At 34.4% G+C, this 22,022-nt stretch overlaps 1 protein-coding gene across 3 annotated transcripts in view; it reads right to left on the minus strand.

Moving 5' to 3' along the window:
* Positions 1–22,022, minus strand: part of Arhgap15 (Rho GTPase activating protein 15) — a 619,786-nt gene that overhangs the window by 481,591 nt on the left and 116,173 nt on the right. For all 3 annotated transcript variants that reach the window (XM_046463726.2, XM_058585366.1, XM_058585365.1), the window contains exon 6: positions 18,914–19,003. In XM_046463726.2, the coding sequence (XP_046319682.1) occupies positions 18,914–19,003 (90 nt within the window). The remainder of the gene's footprint in view (positions 1–18,913; positions 19,004–22,022) is intronic.

Below are 22,022 nucleotides of genomic sequence, written 5' to 3' on the forward strand. Positions count from 1 at the left end.
AGTCATTGGGATACAGGAAGGTACAGAGCTCCAAACCAAAGGAATGAGCAGTCTATTCAATGAAATAATACAAGAAAACTTCCCAGACTTGAAGAATGAGACAGAATCCCAAATCCTAGAAGCCTACAGGACACCGAATGTGCAAAATCATAAGAGATCCACACCTAGACACATTATAATGAAGATGCCCAACATACAGAATAAGGAGAGAATTTTAAAAGCTACAAGAGAAAGGAAGCAGATTACATTTAGGGGTAAGCCAATCAGGATAACAGCTGATCTTTCAACACAGACTCTGAAAGCTAGAAGATCCTGGAATAACATATTTCAAACACTGAAAGAAAATGGGTTCCAACCAAGAATTGTGTATCCAGCGAAATTAAGCTTCAGGATGGAAGATGAAATTAAAACCTTCCACGATAAACAAAAGTTTAAAGAATTCGCAGCTAGAAAACCATCTCTTCAAAACATCCTCGCCAAAGCATTACAGGAAGAGGAAATGGAAAATAACAATGAAAACCAACAGTGGGAGGTAGGACAGTAAAGGGGGGGGGGAAATAATCAAAGAGGAAAACAAACCATGTTTAGTAACAGAAATAAACAAATATGGCTGGAAGAACAACCCATATCTCAATAATAACCCTAAATGTTAATGGCTTAAACTCACCAATTAAGAGACACAGGCTAGTAGAATGGATCACAAAACAAGACCCAACAATATGCTGCCTACAGGAGACGCATTTGATAGGAAAAGACATACATAGGCTGAAGGTGAAAGGTTGGGAAAAATCATATCACTCATATGGACTTCGGAAACAAGCAGGCGTGTCCATACTCATATCAAATAAAATAGATTTCAAGCCAAAGTTAATCAAAAGGGATAAAGAGGGACACTACATACTGCTTAAGGGAACCATACACCAACAAGACATAACAATCATAAATATTTATGCCCCAAACAATGGTGCAGCTATGTTCGTCAAACAAACTCTTCTCAAGTTCAAGAGTCTAATAGACCACCATACCATAATCATGGGAGACTTCAACACACCTCTCTCGCCACTGGACAGATCTTCCAAACAAAAGTTGAATAAGGAAACTATAGAACTCAATAACACTATTAATAACCTAGACCTAATTGACATATATAGAGTATACCACCCAACATCAAGCAGTTACACTTTTTTCTCAGCAGCACATGGATCCTTCTCAAAAATAGATCATATATTATGTCACAGGGCAACTCTTAGACAATATAAAGGAGTAGAGATAATACCATGCATCTTATCTGATCATAATGGAATGAAACTGAAAATCAACCATAAAAGAAGGAAGGAAAAAGCATACATCACTTGGAGAATGAACAATAGGTTACTGAATGATCAATGGGTTATAGAAGACATCAAGGAGGAAATTAAAAAATTCTTAGAGATAAATGAAAACACAGACACAACATATCAGAATCTATGGGACACATTGAAAGCAGTTCTAAGAGGAAAATTCATTGCTTGGAGTTCATTCCTTAAAAAAAGAAAAAAACCAACAAATAAATGATCTCATACTTCATCTCAAAATCCTTGAAAAAGAAGAGCAAAACAACAGCAAAAGAAGTAGAAGGCAAGAAATAATTAAAATCAGAGCTGAAATTAATGAAATCGAAACAAAAGAAACAATTGAAAAAATTGACAAAACTAAAAGTTGGTTCTTTGAAAAAATAAACAAAATCGACAGACCCTTAGCCATGCTAGCGAAGAGAAGAAGAGAGAGAACTCAAATTACTAGCATACGGGATGAAAAAGGCAATATCACAACAGACACTTCAGAAATACAGAAGATAATCAAAAACTATTTTGAATCCTTATACTCCAATAAATTAGAAGATAGTGAAGGCATAGATAAATTTCTTAAGTCATATGATCTGCCCAGATTGAGTCAGGAGGATATAGAAAACCTAAACAGACCAATATCAATTGAGGAAATAGAAGAAACCATCAAAAGACTACCAACTAAGAAAAGCCCAGGTCCGGATGGGTATACAGCAGAATTTTACAAAACCTTTAAAGAAGAACTAATACCAATACTTTTCAAGCTACTTCAGGAAATAGAAAAGGAGGGAGAACTTCCAAATTCATTCTATGAGGCCAACATCACCCTGATACCTAAACCAGACAAAGACACTTCAAAGAAAGAAAACTACAGACCAATATCTCTAATGAACCTAGATGCAAAAATCCTCAATAAAATTCTGGCGAATCGGATACAAAAACATATCAAAAAAATTGTACACCATGATCAAGTAGGATTCATCCCTGGGATGAATTCAATATACCAATATACAGCTGAATTCAATATACGGCTGGTTCAATATACGGAAATCAATAAATGTTATTCACCACATCAATAGACTTAAAAATAAGAACCATATGATCATCTCGATAGATGCGGAAAAAGCATTCGACAAAGTACAGCATCCCTTTATGTTCAAAACTCTAGAAAAACTAGGGATAACAGGAACATACCTCAATATTGTAAAAGCAATCTATGCTAAGCCTCAGGCTAGCATCATTCTGAATGAAGAAAAATTGAAGGCATTCCCTTTAAAATCTGGAACAAGACAGGGATGCCCACTCTCACCACTTCTGTACAACATAGTTCTCGAAACACTGGCCAGAGCAATTAGACAGACGAAAGAAATTAAAGGCATAAAAATAGGAAAAGAAGAACTTAAATTATCACTATTTGCAGATGATATGATTCTATACCTAGCAGACCCAAAAGGCTCTACAAAGAAACTATTAGAGCTAATAAATGAATTCAGCAAAGTGGCAGGATATAAAATCAACACGCATAAATCAAAGGCATTCCTGTATATCAGCGACAAATCCTCTGAAATGGAAGTGAGGACAACCACTCCATTCAAAATATCTTCAAAAAAAATAAAATACTTGGGAATCAACCTAACAAAAGAGGTGAAAGACTTATACAATGAAAACTACAGAACCCTAAAGAGAGAAATAGAAGAAGATCTTAGAAGATGGAAAAATATACCCTGTTCATGGATAGGCAGAACTAACATCATCAAAATGGCGATATTACCAAAAGTTCTCTATAGGTTTAATGCAATGCCAATCAAAATCCCAACGGCATTTCTTGTAGAAATAGAGAAAGCAATCATGAAATTCATATGGAAAAATAAAAGACCCAGAATAGCAAAAACAATGCTAAGCAGGAAGTGTGAATCAGGCGGTATAGCGATACCAGACTTCAAACTATACTACAGAGCAATAGTAACAAAAACAGCATGGTACTGGTACCAAAACAGGCGGGTGGACCAATGGTACAGAATAGAGGACACAGAAACCAATCCACAAAACTACAACTATCTTATATTTGATAAAGGGGCTAAAAGCATGCAATGGAGGAAGGATAGCATCTTCAACAAATGGTGCTGGGAAAACTGGAAATCCATATGCAACAAAATGAAACTGAATCCCTTTATCTCGCCATGCACAAAAGTGAATTCAAAATGGATCAAGGAGCTTGATATCAAATCAGAGACGCGCCGTCTGATAGAAGAAAAAGTTGGCTACCATCTACAGTCGGTGGGGTCGGGCTCCAAATTCCTCAACAGGACACCCATAGCACAAAACTTAATAACTAGAATCAACAAATGGGACTTACTCAAACTAAAAAGTTTTTTCTCAGCAAAAGAAACAATAAGAGAGGTAAATAGGGAGCCTACATCCTGGGAACAAATCTTTACTCCTCACACTTCAGATAGAGCCCTAATATCCAGAGTATACAAAGAACTCAAAAAATTAGACAATAAGAGAACAAACAACCCAATCAACAAATGGGCCAAGGACCTGAACAGACACTTCTCAGAGGAGGACATACAGTCAATCAACAAGTACATGAAAAAATGCTCACCATCTCTAGCTGTCAGAGAAATGCAAATCAAAACCACCCTAAGATACCATCTCACTCCAGTAAGATTGGCAGCCATTAGGAAGTCAAACAACAACAAGTGCTGGCGAGGATGTGGGGAAAAGGGTACACTTGTACATTGCTGGTGGGACTGCAGATTGGTGCAGCCAATTTGGAAAGCAGTATGGAGATTTCTTGGAAAGCTGGGAATGGAGCCACCATTTGACCCAGCTATTCCCCTTCTTGGTCTATTCCCTAAAGACCTAAAAAGAGCATGCTACAGGGACACTGCTACATCGATGTTCATAGCAGCACAGTTCACAATAGCAAGACTGTGGAACCAACCTAGATGCCCTTCAATAGACGAATGGATAAAAAAAATGTGGCATTTATACACAATGGAGTATTACTCTGCATTAAAAAATGACAAAATCATAGAATTTACAGGGAAATGGATGGCATTAGAGCAGATTATGCTAAGTGAAGCTAGCCAATCCCTAAAAAACAAATGCCAAATGTCTTCTTTGATATAAGGAGAGTAACTAAGATCAGAGTAGGGACGAAGAGCAGGAGAAGAAGATTAACATTTAACAGGGATGAGAGGTGGGAGGGAAAGGGAGAGAGAAGGGAAATTGCATGGTAATGGAAGGAGACCCTCAGGGTTATACAGTGGAGGGGTTAGAGAGAGAGGAGGGGAGGGGAGGGGAGAGGTGGGGAGGGGGGAGGGTGGAGGATGGGAAAGGCAGCGGAGCACAACAGACACTAGTATGGCAATATGTAAATCAATGGATGTGTAACTGATGTGATTCTGCAATCTGTGTATGGGGTGAAGGTGGGAGTTCATAACCCACTTGAATCAAAGTGTGGAATATGATATGTCAAGAAATTTGTAATGTTTTGAACAACCCACAATAAAAAATTAAAAAAAAAAAGAAGTGATAAATGTTTGAGGAGATACATGTGTTTCACCTGATTTAAACTTTAGGAAATGTACACGTGTTAAATATTACATAGTACCCCATTAATACATACAGCTTCCATCTTGTTGTTTATCAGTTCAACATTTATAAATAAAGAACCATTTATTGGTTCACACTCAGGAATCTGGGCTGCACTCAGAATTTTCATGTAGTTATATTTCTTAAAGCCCTGGACCTCTGTTACTAGGAAAGTCAGTATATTCAGAAATATAAGTATTTCAAGATGCTATTCATACACTGGTGTGGCTATCCATAACTTAATGCTTGGAGCTATTGTAGGCTATGGTACAAGTTCCTTGACTCTTGAATGATAAGATTCTGAAAATACAATGAGGAATTGGAGTGTGATATTCTTGGGGGAATCTGTGGTATGTCATACTAAGAGCTTCAGAACAAAGGCCTAGAAGATTCTAGGGGAAGACTGTCTTCTGCAATAAAGAATATACTTCATATACAACCAGAGATAAGAAAAAATATGCTCTGTATGTGTTATATCAATTGTAACGCATTCTGCTGTCATATATAACAAATAAGAATAAAACTAAAAATTTAAAGAAATTCTCAGCAATCAAAAGTAGATCCTGGCCTTTCTCTGGGTCAGAATAAAAAATGAGCATCTGATCAAGTGACTGTATGTTTTCAGGTTCCAATGATGACCTGGTATTTTCAGATCCACTGAATTGCAGATTGGTCAAGAATCTTTGGATAGATATGCTCTATTCATTGGATGGAGTTAGAGAACATAATGCTAAGTGAAGTTAGCCAATCCCAAAAAAACCAAATGCCAAATGTTTTCTTGATATAAGGAGGCTGATTCATAGTGGCACAGGGAGAAAGAGCATGGGAGGGGTTGGAGGGGAAGGGAGGGGAATGGGTTATAATGATGGTGGAATGTGATGATCATTATTATCCAAAATACATGTATGAAGACATGAATTAGTGTGAATATACTTTGGATACAACCAGAGATATAAAAAAAAAATGTGCTCTATATGTGTAATAAGAACTGTAATGCATTCTGCTGTCATATATAAATGAAAAAAAAAAGAAAGAAATGCTGTATGCAGAATTTGGCCCAAGCAGGTCTGAAGAACCTAAGTAAGTTTCATGAACAGGTGGCTCAAATTTCCATTTTACCTGTCACTGTTATATTGGTCCCTCTCTCTGAGCTTGTCCCTATGTCCTCATGGACATTCTTAAAGCCAGCAGATGAATAATGAAAAAACTCAAGCCTGATTCATAGATCATCTCTGTGTTGATGAGCACCAAAGATATGAATGGCAGCTGTACCATATACCTACCCAGGGGTGTCTTTGTAGGACTATATTGAAGAAAACCCTCCTATGAGGCAGAGATGCAAGGAGTCAGCTGGAGAATAGGCTAGCCTGAAAAAAGCAATATGATCTGATTGCCAGATGGTGAGAATGGCTTTTCATGTTAGTCACAGGCCTGGAAGTAGACAATCTAGAAGATTAGAAACAAAGGAGTCTGGGAAATGTCAATGGACTTATGAAAGATGGCACAGAACATGCAGATTTTTTGTGTCTCATCTCATAACAACGTCTTAATACCTACCACAAAGTAAGCCAGTACACCAGATGACCTAGTCTGTTGATGCCCTCTAGCTTCTCTCTTAACCAGATAACGCTTGCACAATAGAGCCATGAATGGTGTGATCAAAGTGATGGGATGGGGACTTTGCACAGGTTCAGTACCATGACTTCTTCTTAACAAAGCTGATAGAACTCCTACCAGGACTAATTGTATAATCTTCCAGCAGCACTGGTAGACATTGAGCCCTTTAAGAAACCATCCTGATGCTTGATAGCAAACTGGCTACAACAGATCACTTCCATTCTTGGGGTAACAGTGACTCATTCTCACTGGAATTCACACCATGTCTGATTATGGTGCATCGTGGTATAATATGGAGTCATTCACAACATTACCTCATATCAGGGAAGCGAAGGAATACAAGATTCTGGGAGACTCTGATCTTACTAACTACAACAACATCAACTTGGAAGCAATTAACCTAATAGAAAAAAATGAATATTATCCTAGTCCCAGCTAAGGTGGAAGCTTAGAGAAAATAACTAATTAGCTTGTGGTCCTGTATTTTAAAATGCAGAATATTCTCTGAATCTATGGTGATACATGGCACTGTGTCCAGAATAGCTAGAATATATGGGTCTAAAAAATAGGAGTAGCCTCTACAGTGATCCACCTGCAGCATTGATTTGATGCTCCTGAGTCTTTAAACTTTGGCCTTGATGGATTGAAAATTATTGTTCTTGAATGGGACAGAAGTTTGCTTCTAAGATGGATTAGTAATTATACCACAAAGTTACTGTGACCACTGAGAGTAACTGTGGATACTCAAGATGTGGACCAAAGTAAATAAAACAGTTACTAAACTGATCCTTACAATGGAAGTGTGAGGTTGCTTATGTACAGTAGAAGTGAGAAGAATGATTCTGGAACTCAAGTGATTAATAGAGATGTCTCTTAGTGCTTCCATGACTTATAAGTGCAATGAACTATCAACTGCAGTAAACACAGACTGAAGATGTCATGAAATCAAGGACCAAACCCCTCACATGTGAAGGTCTTACTGACCACATCAGGCAAACATAACAGATTATATAATTCTGCCTGAGGATGAGAAAATTTTAGAATCTGTGATGGAGAAAATTGATGATCAATTTCTAAGATGGCCTAATACGCAGCTGTAACAAGAACAGTGACTATTTTTCCATTAAAAGTTTTTGGTTAGCTCTCTTGTAGAGATTGAGGCCAGTAGCCATCTTGAAGACTTCAGTGGGTTAGATTCAGTGTGTGGTATAGGAAAATTTGAATATGGAAGGTTGGATATTATCAGCCACTTCTGCTTGTGTCCTGACTCACATATGTGTATCTGTGACCACAGCTGCTGCTGGAGGAAATAGTTCCATGTGAGCTTCAACTCTCTTTGTGCTATCTGCATTTTCCGTAAGCATGTATCACACAACTCCTTTAATTTCTGGTTCTATGGAGTTGAGTACCTGAAAAAAGCTTCAGGACACCCCTGTACAGCCTGAAAGTCAAGAAGATATAAAGACAACATCTCACCGCAGAGACAACCTCAAACCAAAGGAATCCAAAGTTAATGGAAAAATGTTCAATCCTATCATCTTTGGAGGAAAATTCTAACAAGCATCCAAACCACTCCATAATATACTCTATAACGAACTTGTGTTGGGTTTTCTTCTTTCTGTTTTAGTACTGATAGTTTTAAAATTCTATGAAACTACATCACAAATAAATTTGTTGGAATATAGTTCCTAGTCTCAAACTTTCTTTCAGGGGAACCCTAAGCCAGAGTCATATGTGACCAAACTATTTGCTTCAAGAGTCTCAAAACTCACATTCTATGAAAGAAAAGGATCAATCCTCCATTGAGATGTAGATGTCACTGTGATAAAATTTACCACAAGCCAATACTTATCAAATGCCTGGCTCTAAAATGAAACACCTAGCAATTACATACTAAAGGACTGGAGGTGACATCATTAATGACACTGTATAAATGATTCTCCTGAATAAAAGTGAATTTAGTGTTAAGTAGCTGTAAAAGCTGCCCCTAAAATGAATGCTACTGAGACAAACATAAGCAACTTATGACTCTATACTGGACCATCCTGACCATAGGTAGAAGGTTTACTATCTCTTGTAAGCATAGAAACAAACATACAAGTCTAGGTTTCTTAGAAGAATAATTGAATCAATATTTTATACTTACAAATAAAGGGAGCATGGCAAAATTATTATTGATTTTACTTTCTGTGCAAGGTTTTTCTGTGGTGGTGGTGGTGGTGGTTCACAACCTCTTCCTAAATGTTGGTAGAAAAGAAAATGGAAGAGGGACAGGGAATTGAGCCATCTTCTCAGATAAGATGGGCCATGCTTTCCATGAGCCAAGTTAATGTTTTGAGGAAGAAGATATAAGTGGTAAAAGTAGCAAGTAACAAAGGTAATATCAAGTACATATTGTCGAATGGAAACCTTCCCAAGAATTTTAAAATAACACCCAAATGTCTTACTTTAAAATAGTCATTTCTAACTTTTCTTATAAAGAATAATATTCACTCAATATTATAATTCTCCAAATTTAGTGCAATATCTCTTTGTTAGTGTATTTTTAAATCATAAGATAATCTAATGACAGGGAAATATTGACTAGTAACTGAACATTAACTATTAAAATATTGTCTCTGAGAATTCAGAACAGAATTCCAACTTTCCTCCTGGGGCAATTTTAACTCATTATCTCCTATAATCTTCAAAGCCTTCAGAGCTATACCCATATCCGTTTTAAGGGTCAGGATTTCACTACATACAATGAGCCATTCTATAATTATTTGAAACTTAAAACATACTGAAATTGCAAAGATAAGCTAATTTGTTCTGATTAAGAATGAGTTAATGCACTAATCCTTGAAAATCATCAACACATTTTAACTATTTTATTTTCAATGAAAAATACAATGCAAGCTAAATAATATTTGTCATCTAATTTGTAAATCCTCAAAGAAATATCACTTCCTAGGTTTGAGGCATTAACAATTAACCAGATTTCTTAATATAACAATTGAATGAGATGAAACCTTGAGTTTTATGCAGCTCTATAATTCTTTTCTTTTTTTGACACTAAAATCATATTATTTCCAAAATCAGACTCAATGAGTGATAGCTTAAAAACAAAATTCATGCTTGGATCCAAAGGAGGGATTACAGCATCTTGCATATATTCTTATTTAAGTAAAATAGCATATTTTTAGATTCAATAAATCTCCCTAATATTTGAGTACATATTTATTTGCCAACAGAAATGAATGTCGATAAAATTTATCAGTCAAGAACAGCCAAGAGTAACTTCCTTAGATAAGCCATGTAAAATACACTTCAGGACAAATGATATCCAAGTATCTCTTTCCCTCCCCTGCATCTTCCATTCTAGAACAGCAGAGGGAGAAACGACTGCCATCAGATGAATGGCATCTAGGGCCAGAGGATGTCCATGTTTTTATTTTACCAGGCTAGGCCCTCCTTTGCATACCTCACATGAGCACCCAGTCAAATCAAATCAGCATAGTCAGTGCTGAGATGCCAAGGAGCCACCAGATGGCAGCAATCTTTTATGAATAATGCAGCATTCTGTGTAGTCCGTCTAAGATTTCCTGTTAATAATAGAACGATCCTTACTCTAGCAAAAGGACAAATTTGTTCATAATGAAGCCAGCCATTATTTTCACATCACTGGGTATATTTTGTGGGGCTCATTTGTTTTAAAGTATTTGGGCTCCCCAAATGTTAATTTTCATATACATTAAACATTAAACTGCTGGTGGATTTTAGTTTGATACTGTGGTATAAAATTTCTGTGGCTTGAAACAAATACTTCCTTTTCTGGTGGACAAATAACATTTGCAGTTATCAATGTTGCCATATAGCTGTCAAAAGACAAGGGCTTCCTACAATTTTCTGCTATCCTGCTCAGTGTCTTCTATACATTGAGTGTATTCATCACCTTGCTTTCTACTAATTGATCTTAAATCATCAATCAAGTATCAGAAGTTTGACTTTTGCTTGATCATGGGTGTAGGAATTTTAAAACGAAGCACTGCTTGAATTCACATTCAAAACAAAACCAAGCCTCTCAGGTCTTCCCAAGTTGCTTGAGAAGGGAATCCTCAGTGTCAGTGTTTCTTTCCTTTTGGGAGATGTCTCTGTTTTTTCTTAATTTTGCCACTGTAAATGTCCTAGTTTCAGAATCAAATAGTTCACTGCTAAATAAATGCTCTAAATTCTTCCTGTGAATGTCCCTTCCCTGGTAGAGTAACTTCAAACCTATCTGTTGACACGTTATCCAAAAAGAGTTTGAAAAGCTTCCTCCACAGTTATTCCCCAACATCAGCCATTTCATTTCATTGTTTCACTTGGGCCATCTCTCAACATACTCTGTTGCTGAGATAAAAGAGCGACCTCCTCCCCTCTTCAGATACCAAGAATCCTTAACTTTCCTGTACCGTTTTATATCCTTGCTTTTGAATAGTTGTTATTTAACATGTTTTCAGTACCATGTTTCCCTGTCATGTTAGGAGTCTCTAAACACAAATCCTGCAAGTGGCCTCTCCAGTTCTGCGTGAGTGCTGGTGTTTTCCTTTCATCATAAACTTAGTGTATTTCCCTTGCATTCATTTCCAGCCTTTGTTTACGGATGTTTGCTTTATTTTCTTACACTGCCTTAAACATTGCTCTGAGGTTTCAGCATTTTGTTCACCACTGCCCAGATTTTTCTCCTGCTCAGTGGCTTGTGGCATAATAAACAGTGAATATTTCTCTTGCCTTCAGATCCAACCTCATTGCCTTACACTTCCCAGAATGGAATGGCACAGGCTACTTATCTGCCAGTGACCCTATGCTCTCTAAAAGCACTCAATTTTATTTCACCTTGTGTCATCCTTATGGACATAAAATGTGATACCATTTATTGGACCCATCTATTGTGTACCAGCTTTAGGGATTTTTAAAAATTGAACTGTTCCTTTTTCTGGAATAGGTCTGTTTGTACAAAAAAAAATCATACTCAGCATGAAGTTAATATGACTACTCTCTTTCACAAATATAAAGTAAGAATTTTCAAACAGATAATAAAAAGAGATCCCTTGGTTTGCACACTGTCTTGCCATAATCAATGTAATATTTTCTTTACATAAGATGAAAATCACAAGTGGAAAAAGAACATAACACTTGATGATTTTACTTCCAACCTGGAAAGTGCCTCAGCAGCAGTGGTCAATTTTGCTCAGGTTGTTGTATGTGGTCTAAAGTCAAGGGTTTGATCCCTATGTGGCTGGCTGGCCTCACTCTGACTATGTGGAGAGGGGGAAAATGTACCATTAGCCAAAGGAATGGATGGATGGTACAAAACCATCACACTTCTCTACCAAAATATCAAGAAATAGAGTATTTTCTGAGAGAGGGGATTTACAGCATGATGCCAGCAAACGAAGAATAGCTTGTTGCAGTTTGCCTGGTGTCAGTCTGAAACTCAGAATTCATTCCAAAGTCTCAATTCTTATCTTTGAGCACATAAAGTCAGCAATTCCAGAAGGTGAGGCAAAGTGACTGAGCCTAGCAGTGATCTAAGTTCATTAGATCACATGCATCCATTCTTTTCCTAGAATGTCAGAAACAGAATAAGCCATGCTGATAATTTTCCCTTTCATTTTTAAATTTCGATAGATTTTAGAAACTTTAAATTTTGGTTCCCTTGACTGATTTTAGAAAATTATGTATCAATATGGCTATTGTAACCTTTTAGTTTGATTCTGCCTTGATGCTAGGTCAAAGAAAAATAATACAGTAAGGTCACATTATGCCCTTCAGTAGTTAGTAGAACAACAAAGTTGTACAAATGAGTTCATAAGGCTTCAACCTGTGTGCTTCACAGAATCACACTTGGTATTGTTTTTGCTACCAATCTACTTAATTTATATATGTAGAATCCAGGTTATATATACTTTTGAAAAGAACTTCATTGTTTTCCAAAATTAAATCTGCAAAGAGACATTGATTCTCAATTCACCTGGTCTGAACTGAATGACATGTGCATCTTTGAGGAGTATGCTTTCTACCTTTCTATTCCATTTCATTTCTCTTTTAATTCAGCAGAGCTAACATGTGCTTTCTGTCTCACTAAAATTGTTACAATCAGTTTTATTCCCTGCTCTTTATCTCTCTTTTCTGCAATCTTACATCCCCCTAACTTCCATAATACTAAATCATGTCCCGCATTATAAAATTAGTTCCTTCCTTTAGAAAAAAATTGTGTGACCCTACCAATCACAGTGAAAACAGACATCACAAAAATAATCATCTCCCTCTCCTTCCAGTCAGACATAATTACCATTCTAATCTCAGTAGAGAGGCAATGTTAACATTGTCTCTGTCATTTGGGGGCATCCTTTTTGCACTTGTTTCTCAGTTACCTTTTACAAGTTGCTTTTTCATAGTTTGATAGAAGCTCCTTCAGAAAAGAAATGCTTTTCTCAAAGGGTTAATTTTGATATATTATTAACTAATTAGCATATTGATTAAATAGTATATCATTGATACTATTTATTTAAAAAAAACATAATACTAAAAGTGATTTAAGTAAGGTTTGAAGACATAGTCTTTGTTACACAATGAATGAGAAGCCTTTCACATGGTGTATTAAATTTTGGTCTATGGTTGAGAAGGCATTAAAAAGAAATACTCAGAAATTCTGAGCTGGCTTTTACAAATATCCCCCTCATCTTGATTATTCTGAAATTCCATCTTGAATTTCCCTCAAAATATTATGAGATGATGTGGTTAGTAGTTGAATAATGACATCCTGTTGTACTTATATAAAACTCACTCCTTTGTAGTTGCTTTAAAATACATCAAAGAGTCACTTTATTTTAACATTAACACAGATGGGAGGCAGGTAGGGGAAGGCCTATTATCTCTTATTTTCTTGGTGTGACAAACTGTAAGGTAGAGGAGTGATCCTGCCCTGGTTCTACAAAAAGTTACAACTGACAAAGCCAAAACTGGAACTCAGGTCCCCAGACTCAGGGGCTCTCATCACCATACATTCTGAATAATGGATGGATATCTAATAGGTAGATAAAATGATTGAGGACAAGCTATAAAGCAAAAAACAACTGTATTAGACATTAATGCTTCTCTTACTCTAGTTTATTTTTAATGTCATGCCTTTTAAGATCCTGTGAATAATTCTCTGAAGTGAAACAAGCTTTACTCAAAACCTAATGCATGTATAAATGTGAAGAATCATCCTTTTGCATTTAGTTTAACTACAAGCATTGAAAAATGAAAGAGAAAATTGGTAAAAGCTCAGATTTATTTTTAAACCACCACTTTTAACACAAGGAAATGGATAAAAGCAAAATACCAGTAGTTTTCCTTTTGGCTTAAAATGGTATTTTCCAAGATGTTATTAAATTATCTTCGCATTAATAAACTTAAGTAGTACTTAAACATTTTAAGCTAAGACATATTCGGATCAGGAAGAGCAATCAAATTATTTTTAAATGTAATGCATATCCATGGAAAATATTACATGAATATGTTTAATATACATTATAGCCAGAAGACTTCATCCAAAGTCAGAAAAGTAATCCAAGTAATGATAAACCTGTTCTGAGGACTACTTTACTTGTAGAGGAAAGAATCTGTCTCCTGAGAGGTATTAATGTATTAAAAAAAGAATCTCAACTGGGAAATTCGACCATGATATTTGTTGAGGTTATAAATTGATTATTGGGGAAGGTGAATAGACTTATCTATTCTAGTCATTTAACTTTTTCTGCCTTTCAAGTAAACAATCGACATATTCCTTATCAGCCATGATTCATTAATTTATAGAATTATCTTATTTGAAGCATGAATCTATAGAGGAGTCCAATGCATATTCAAAAGTAAAATTTTATTAAATATTATTTTAAATGTAAATAAAAATCTGAGGCCTAGTCACTGATTGCCTTGAGAAAAGATAAGACTTTAGAGTACAAATAAATGAACCATGTAAATGAATAAATGGCTAGCTACTCTCTTATACCTTATAATGAAAAGTACCAATATCTTCATGTTCTATATTCCTGTTTCAACCTGGGGAATCTTGTATTACAAGGTCTGTATTGTGGACAAAATATCCTAAATATTTCATGAAAGAGATTGTTCTTCCTGAATGAATGCAACTTTAGCCTTAAAAAGTAATAGTTTAATCAGTTAAAATGTGTCCAATCTTCTAGTATAGTAAGTGAAGGGCAGTATTTGATATAGTTTTTCTTCATATTTTCTTTGGGAGGCAAAACTAATTAACATGACAGAATAAAGAATATTTAAGTGCTAAATTAAACAGCATGGAATTAATTAGAGTGCATTGGAACTCTCGTATATTTAGTAAAGGGGTACTCCCTTGGAGATTGGGGACTGTGTAAGAGGCATATCATCTATTTGATAACCATGTCAGAAAGTCCCTTTTCCTAGACTTTTGAAGGAAGGAAGGAATTATAAGAAACAATATAAGTAAACATTTTCATTCAACTTTGAAACAGAAGGATATTAAAAACTAAAAAAAATTCTGTATTGTTTTAAACCATTTTTAAGTCATGTTCTCAGACGAATTTCCTATGAAAAGGCTTTGGAAGCCTAATGTGCCCAGTAAAGAGAAAGAAGGTGGAAGAAGCACTGTTTGTGTCAAGGATGCTGCCTGAGAGTACTGCCATCCTTCAACATGGTTTTATTTAGTTATTACAACTCTCTCTGTGTAAATGACATTTAGGATTATTTAAGATTATGTTGTAATCCTTTTAATCCTTAGTGCTTTAAATTTCAGGCTAAACACCAAAGAGCAAACTAGCACTTAGGAAGAATGTTTAAAGCATGTGATTTGAACATAAATCTTTTTATTCACTTCTTCCCTGATGAAGACCTAGTGTTGCTCTTAAGTTCACTGAGAAAACTTGTACCACAACACAATTCATTACAAATCGCTTGGTTGCTAAATGTTTTATCAAGCAACATCAAATTTGTGATGGTCCTTGACAGTTATGCTTTCTGCAGAATTAAGCAAAAGTTAGCAATGAACATTTACTAATTTGACTTAGAATTTGTGTGGAATTTATAACACAAAGTATCTTTCTGTGTTTGTGCATGTGTATGTGTGTATGTGTGTGTGTGTGTATACATAAATGCTCACTTTACTAAACTCAAGTATTAGATGCGTGTATACACATACATTATACACACAATATATATATTTATATATATATATATATATATACACATACTTATTTTAACATGTTATAACATTACTATATATTCCTTTGTACAGAAGTTAACAGTAATTTTAAAAATATATCACTTTTTATTAAGTATTATCAATTGGATCAAAGATGGTTCTGTTACAAAGTAGGTAGGTGTTCTTGAATTCAGCAAAAGAGCAACATTTTGATTTGATTGACCAAAAGTTCTTAAATACTAAAACCTAGTCATTAATGTTGTCACTGTAATGTCAACATGTGCCAATCAAATAAGGCTGAATTCACACAATGAGTTTGATAGGACTTTGACTATGAAGGAAATATAGCCTTTAATACAAAGAAAAAATGAACAAATATCCAAGCAGGATATAGAAAAAAAATGAAGCTAGTTAAATCTTCCAACATGTGTGTGTATGTGTGTGTGTGTGTGTTTATGTGTGTGTATGTGTATTTGAGACAAATGTGTGCCTATGTGGCTTTCACTTATCTCAGGCACTCGCAATTTCTTGTTTGTTTTTGTATTCATTTTAAGTTGGACTTCTCTGCAGACACTGTAATTATGTGGCATATAATTGCTAATCCATCACCTTTTTAAAGACAGATTTCAAATTTTAAATTATTTCTAATTTTGCACTTCTTTGATTTTTCTTGAACCAAAAATCTCAATAGTCATTTGCTATCTGTAATCTATAATTCATAGACTGAGATTGAACACCAAGCCTAATTCAAACTTGGAATTTTAAAGCTATTTCTGATGTAGCGCATCAGCTGAAGCTCTGATGGTCTTTTTGTCAGGAAGAAACACTTCATTATTCTTAAGGTAATGAAACCCCTGCACACACACATACTCCAACATCCAACAATGCCTTAATACCATGTTTTTGAGATATAATCGTGTTTATTCTGATCATTTGAGAGTTAGACCAGCTAATGTATCTAATCAAATATTGATGTAAGTCATCTAGATTTAGCTCTCTGGCAAATTCTTCCCAATGCTTTTTTGTTAACAGAACTACAAAAGCTGTTTATATTGTTCCTCTCAAAGGCTTACTCTCATAGCTTGTATCTATAGATACATACTAGTAAATTTTACCTAAGTTCGTACATTTTGGTGGTGAAAGATTTCAGCATTACCAGAAACCTAATGATTCATCCATAAAGAATAAAGCAGAAAACAAAACTTGAATCATTTTTACGCTTTGCTAATTCTCTTGTTTCTCCAAAGGATCTAAGACCATATGCATATAATCACTGAGGTCCCATGAATTGTTCAATTACACTACAAACAATGCTAGCTACTGAGATTTTCATTCCCCAAAAGTTACAAAAAATGAGAATAATTTAAATTTTTTTGGAAGTATCTATATTTAGAAATGTGGAAAATGAGGAAAATTACAAAAGGAGATATTTAGTGATATTCATAAAATCTTATGATTTTATATTCCACTAGTATAAGCAATTTTATTGTATAACTATGCTTACTATACCCATAAATATTTTTCTTCTTGTAGCCCTGTATACATGATATATAGATGACTATCAACATCAATTGTGACCTTCACAAGGTCAACAGGATAGTTTAGCCCATTTTCAAAAGTTTCTATCATTCAAGATTTATGTCCATAAATTTGAATTTAATGTATTTCTTTTACAACTGTGGTGATGAGGATGCTAAAATCACAATACTTATGAAGACTACAACACTTAGCATACCTGATCCTCTAGGTTGTTATACAGATTATGATTATAATCTTCAAAATTATTATTTATAGCAGATTAACAAAAATAGCAAGAATGGAGAAAGAATATATCACCTATATATCATTGCTCACTTTAAAACAAATTTATTTCTCCTAATTTAATCTCAAAAACCACTTTTTCATCACTCTTGGGATTAGACCATTGATTTCTGGGTGTGTTGGGCTGTCCAGATAGTTTGCCTGCCTTCCTGCCTTTCCCCTTTCCTCCTGTGTTTTAAATTTTATTTTTATTAAGAAATAATAATTGTTTATATTCTCTTCATTTCATTTCTTTTTGGTAATAATAAGATCTCTTCATCTAAGTAGAATAAAACTAGAACCAGAAAAAAAATTATTCCAGAATATGACAAAAATTGTTGGTTTCTTTTAAAAATCTAAATGGTCCCAAATTAGTCGACCATACCTGAATTACTATTTGGAAAAAGCAGCCTATACTGGAAAAGAGCATTTTTCCCCTCTAGTAAGAATGTAAGTATCAAATTTCACCTATCTATAAGATACAAATATAAGACTCCATATATTCATCTCACCACAAAATTTAAGAACAGAAGAATTTACTTTTCTTCAAGAACCTAATTGTTGTTAAAAGATACTTTATGAAAAAGTGCAATAATCTGGCTCCATTGGCTGCTAAATGATATAAAATGTGAAATATGCTTATAAAGTTATGAGTTATTTTAGAAATATAAAAGTTAAATTTCATTTAAAAGTGTAAAAAATATCAACCTCTATAATCTAAAATTATTAATTGCCAAAGAAAACCATGCCATATGATGTAGTTTGGTAACATATATGAAAAAAATTACCAATTTCTTCTCTTTCAAGGATTTCATCTGGTTCTTTCCATTCAATGGAATATAATTATAATTATTAACCACAGTGTTTTTTTTCCAAAAACTTTATGCGATGTAAAATGATATAATTTTCATAGCTGTTCAGCTCTCTTCATCCTCACTACTTACACTGGTGAATGTAATTAATGACCAGAAGACAGTTGTGACAATGAATCAAAATAGTTTGTAATTGGTGAATCTTCACTTATGTACATTTGAAAATTCGACAATATATCTATTTAAGTAAAGCATTCTAGGTTGGAACTCCAAACAGCTTTCAAATTCATTTCAAAATTCAAAGACCTATGTGTAAAGCTAATCAAAATCAACATGCAACATGTATTTTATGTTTAGATAGCAACCAGCCACCAGGGAAAACAAAAAAAACAAACCAAAGATTCAACAAGGAAGAGAAGTCAGTCTTTCATAATGACCTTCAGACAACTAGTTCATGCACATGAAAACATCACAAGAAGGTAGTCTGATTTTGATTACCCAAGAGACATCAGATTTAGAAGGAATAGGAATAAATTGAATATATGTAACATTCTTACCTGAAATACATTCTTTCTGCTTGATTTTTCTTTGGCCCATTCAATATGTGCTCCACACAAATCCACACTTTCTGGTTTGTGCCCACTTTTCTGTAAATAAAAATGAAATAAGAATAAAAAGCACACATCATTGGAGATGCATGTCCGAGAAAATAAGAGTTTATTGAGTTAGAAGCTATACATATTTATGATAAAAAGCCTATCTATTTTTTCTTCTAGGAGAAACCCAATTTATAAGATTTGGGATGGAGAGAGACTTCATAATTTTAACTCTCTAAACTTCAAAGTCCATTTTAAAATTTCATTAATTGTAGATAATGACAAAAACAAATACATAAAATTTTGTTTTGTGATATTATTTAGTAATCCTAAAGAAATGCAAGCTTTAAAATGTTTCCTTAAGAATGAATGTTGCTATTCAATGGCTAATGTAATGTAAAAGCATTTAAAGTCATATACTTAGACCTAAGAGGAAACATAAAGTTAGTAAATCATAATGTAATGGAAACCCCATACAGAGATTTAGCTTTGTGACTTTAACAAAGTTACTTGGGATTTGGCTACATCATCTAGAAAATGGAGCAGGTGCATTAATAAATCTCAAATCCTTTTGTAGGTTTGTGTTTCATATGCTAACAAATCCAACAAGTATTTATTAAGTGTCAACTATGTGCCTTTTATGAGTTCACTTTTTAGACTTGGAAGACTATGCACATGACTATATGTATACTTTTATCTAATAAATTTACTTTAGACCAAATAGATTATAGTGTGCGTGCTTCTAGTTACATGGTGACAATGTGGATACTACTTAAAAGTTGTTTTATTTCAATAATTCTTAATAGTCCATTAATAGAAATATTAATTCTGGTTGCCAAAATATTTTCATTTTCATCTGATTCAAGTGGATAACAATTAGAAAACATTAAATTCATACAGCATAGCAAGTTTCTTCATTATTTTTCAAAGACATGTCACATTTGAAAGATTTTTCAACTATTTTCATAGTTTCACTCTCAGTTTCTCTATAGATGAGTTCAGTAACTTTCCTCAAGTATTTTTCCATAGACTATATTAAAATCTTAGCATACAAAGCTTATAATACTTTAGGCAGTATTTTCAATGGCAGGAACTTCAGGTTAAAACATGAAATTATGAATAAAATTATAAAATATTAAAAGAAATTATCTATCCATAATTGTTTCCTTATAGTTACTGTGTCCAATTTTATCAGTTTAAAGAAACAGGTTTTTTTTTTTTTCAGAAAAAGCTGAAAAATCCATTTTTATTGTAAATTGTGAGATTTTAGTTTTGGGCAACTCAAATCAGTTTTTAAAGAAATATCATAAATCCCAGTGTATCATTCCTTCAGAATAAATTCAGCTGGCAAGACAGAGTTGATAGCATATTATTTCCATGTTATTTAATAGGAACCTCATGAAAAACCCAACAAAATAAGACATATCCCTTAAAGATATTTCAAATTGTGACAGATTTTTATTGGTTCACTCATCTTCTGCCACCAAGTGACCACTATTATGAAGGATCCCCAAAATGATAATGATAATTATTGCCAAGGGATTTCTGGTAAAATAAATGTTTAAAATCAAATGCTTCTTGTAGAGTTCATTGAATTATAGGATAATCCGAACCAACAAAAATAACCATTAAGAGTATAAGACATAGCAAGACCCTCAGCAACTGAGGGCTGATGATGTAGCTCAGTGGTTAAGTGTCCCTGGGTTTGATTCCCAGTGCCAAAACAAACAAACAAAGAAAAATCAGACAAAAGAGCTTATCTTTCCCATATAATATAGTCGGGGGAAAAGACCAAATTATTTCAAATAAGACCAAATTATTTCAAATAAATTTTTAATATGCCAAGCCTTTTCCTTAGGCCTTTCATCTAGGAATTCATTTAATTCTTACAATTGTTAAGGTCATTATTATTAGTACAAATTATTAACAACTGAGGTGGCTATTATTATTATCACCATTCTAGTTAGGTAAGAAAGTATGCCAGAATGGTTCTGGCATGGCAGAACTTTCCCAAGGTAACACAGCTACAAAAGAAAAGGCCAGAATTTAAATGCTAGTAGCGTCACTTCTAAGTCTATTCTTAACCACTACTGGTCCTTGAAAATTGAATACACACTGTGATCATACTCATGCTAAAACACAGAAGAATTTGGGAAAGCTACAGCTTTCTCACTAGAATCCAGGACAGACATATTGATCTTGTTTGTGTCCTCTGCTAAACTTGATCTTGCGTTAGGCCCTGTAAACCACCTGTTTATCTGGACTACCTCCCAATCTTCACATAGCTGGCTCCTTACCCAGTAGCTCCTAGTTAATTTCACCTTGCCAGAGAGTGTTCTTTGACTGTCTTTTATATAAAAGATCTGTGCCCCAGAACGACTATCCTATGTCTTGTTTTAATTTCTTTCCTCCTAACTAAAATTAGCATATATATTTTTATATACTGACTGTTTGTGTTTCCCCCACTAGAATTAAGCTCCCTGAGTTAAGGCCTTGTTTGCCTTTTCCTCTGCTGTTTTTCCCAATGTATGGAACAGTGCCTGGCACATACTTGTTCAATGAGTATCTGCTGAATTCATGAATGAAGAAAAAATATCAAAATGCAACTAGTTTTTGTGCTTTGGAAAGAAGGCTTGAATGTCTTAAAATTCCCAATTTTATAGCAATTAAGATTTGTAGTTTAAAAAAGTGTTAAGCAGTCTTTTGTTCATGATATGGAAAAATGATACAGTTTAATGGACTCCGGTGGGTTGAATGTGGAATTTCAGGGAATCATTGAATAAGTATTTACTGCATTCCTATTATGTGGCAATGTGTTAGTGACTTTCTCTGCTGGACACAGGGGCTGTAGAGTTAAGGAAAATATTGACTCTTCCTCTAAGAATACCATACTAGGTCTAGCTTTAACACAATTACCTGTAGACTCTATACGATTAATAGCTAGAGGAAACCCATTAAAAAGCAATATAAGTTTGCATGGTGTTCTTGCCATCTAGTTATGCCAATCTATAACTGTTCTCTTCAGTATCATATGCTAAATCTCATGACCTTGGCACATGGCGTGGGTTTA

This window comes from Marmota monax, unplaced genomic scaffold, assembly GCF_021218885.2.
Source record: "Marmota monax isolate L192 unplaced genomic scaffold, Marmota_monax_Labrador192_F-V1.1 WCK01_AAM20220418_F8-fsc00034, whole genome shotgun sequence".
Classification (NCBI taxonomy): Eukaryota; Metazoa; Chordata; class Mammalia; order Rodentia; family Sciuridae; genus Marmota; species Marmota monax.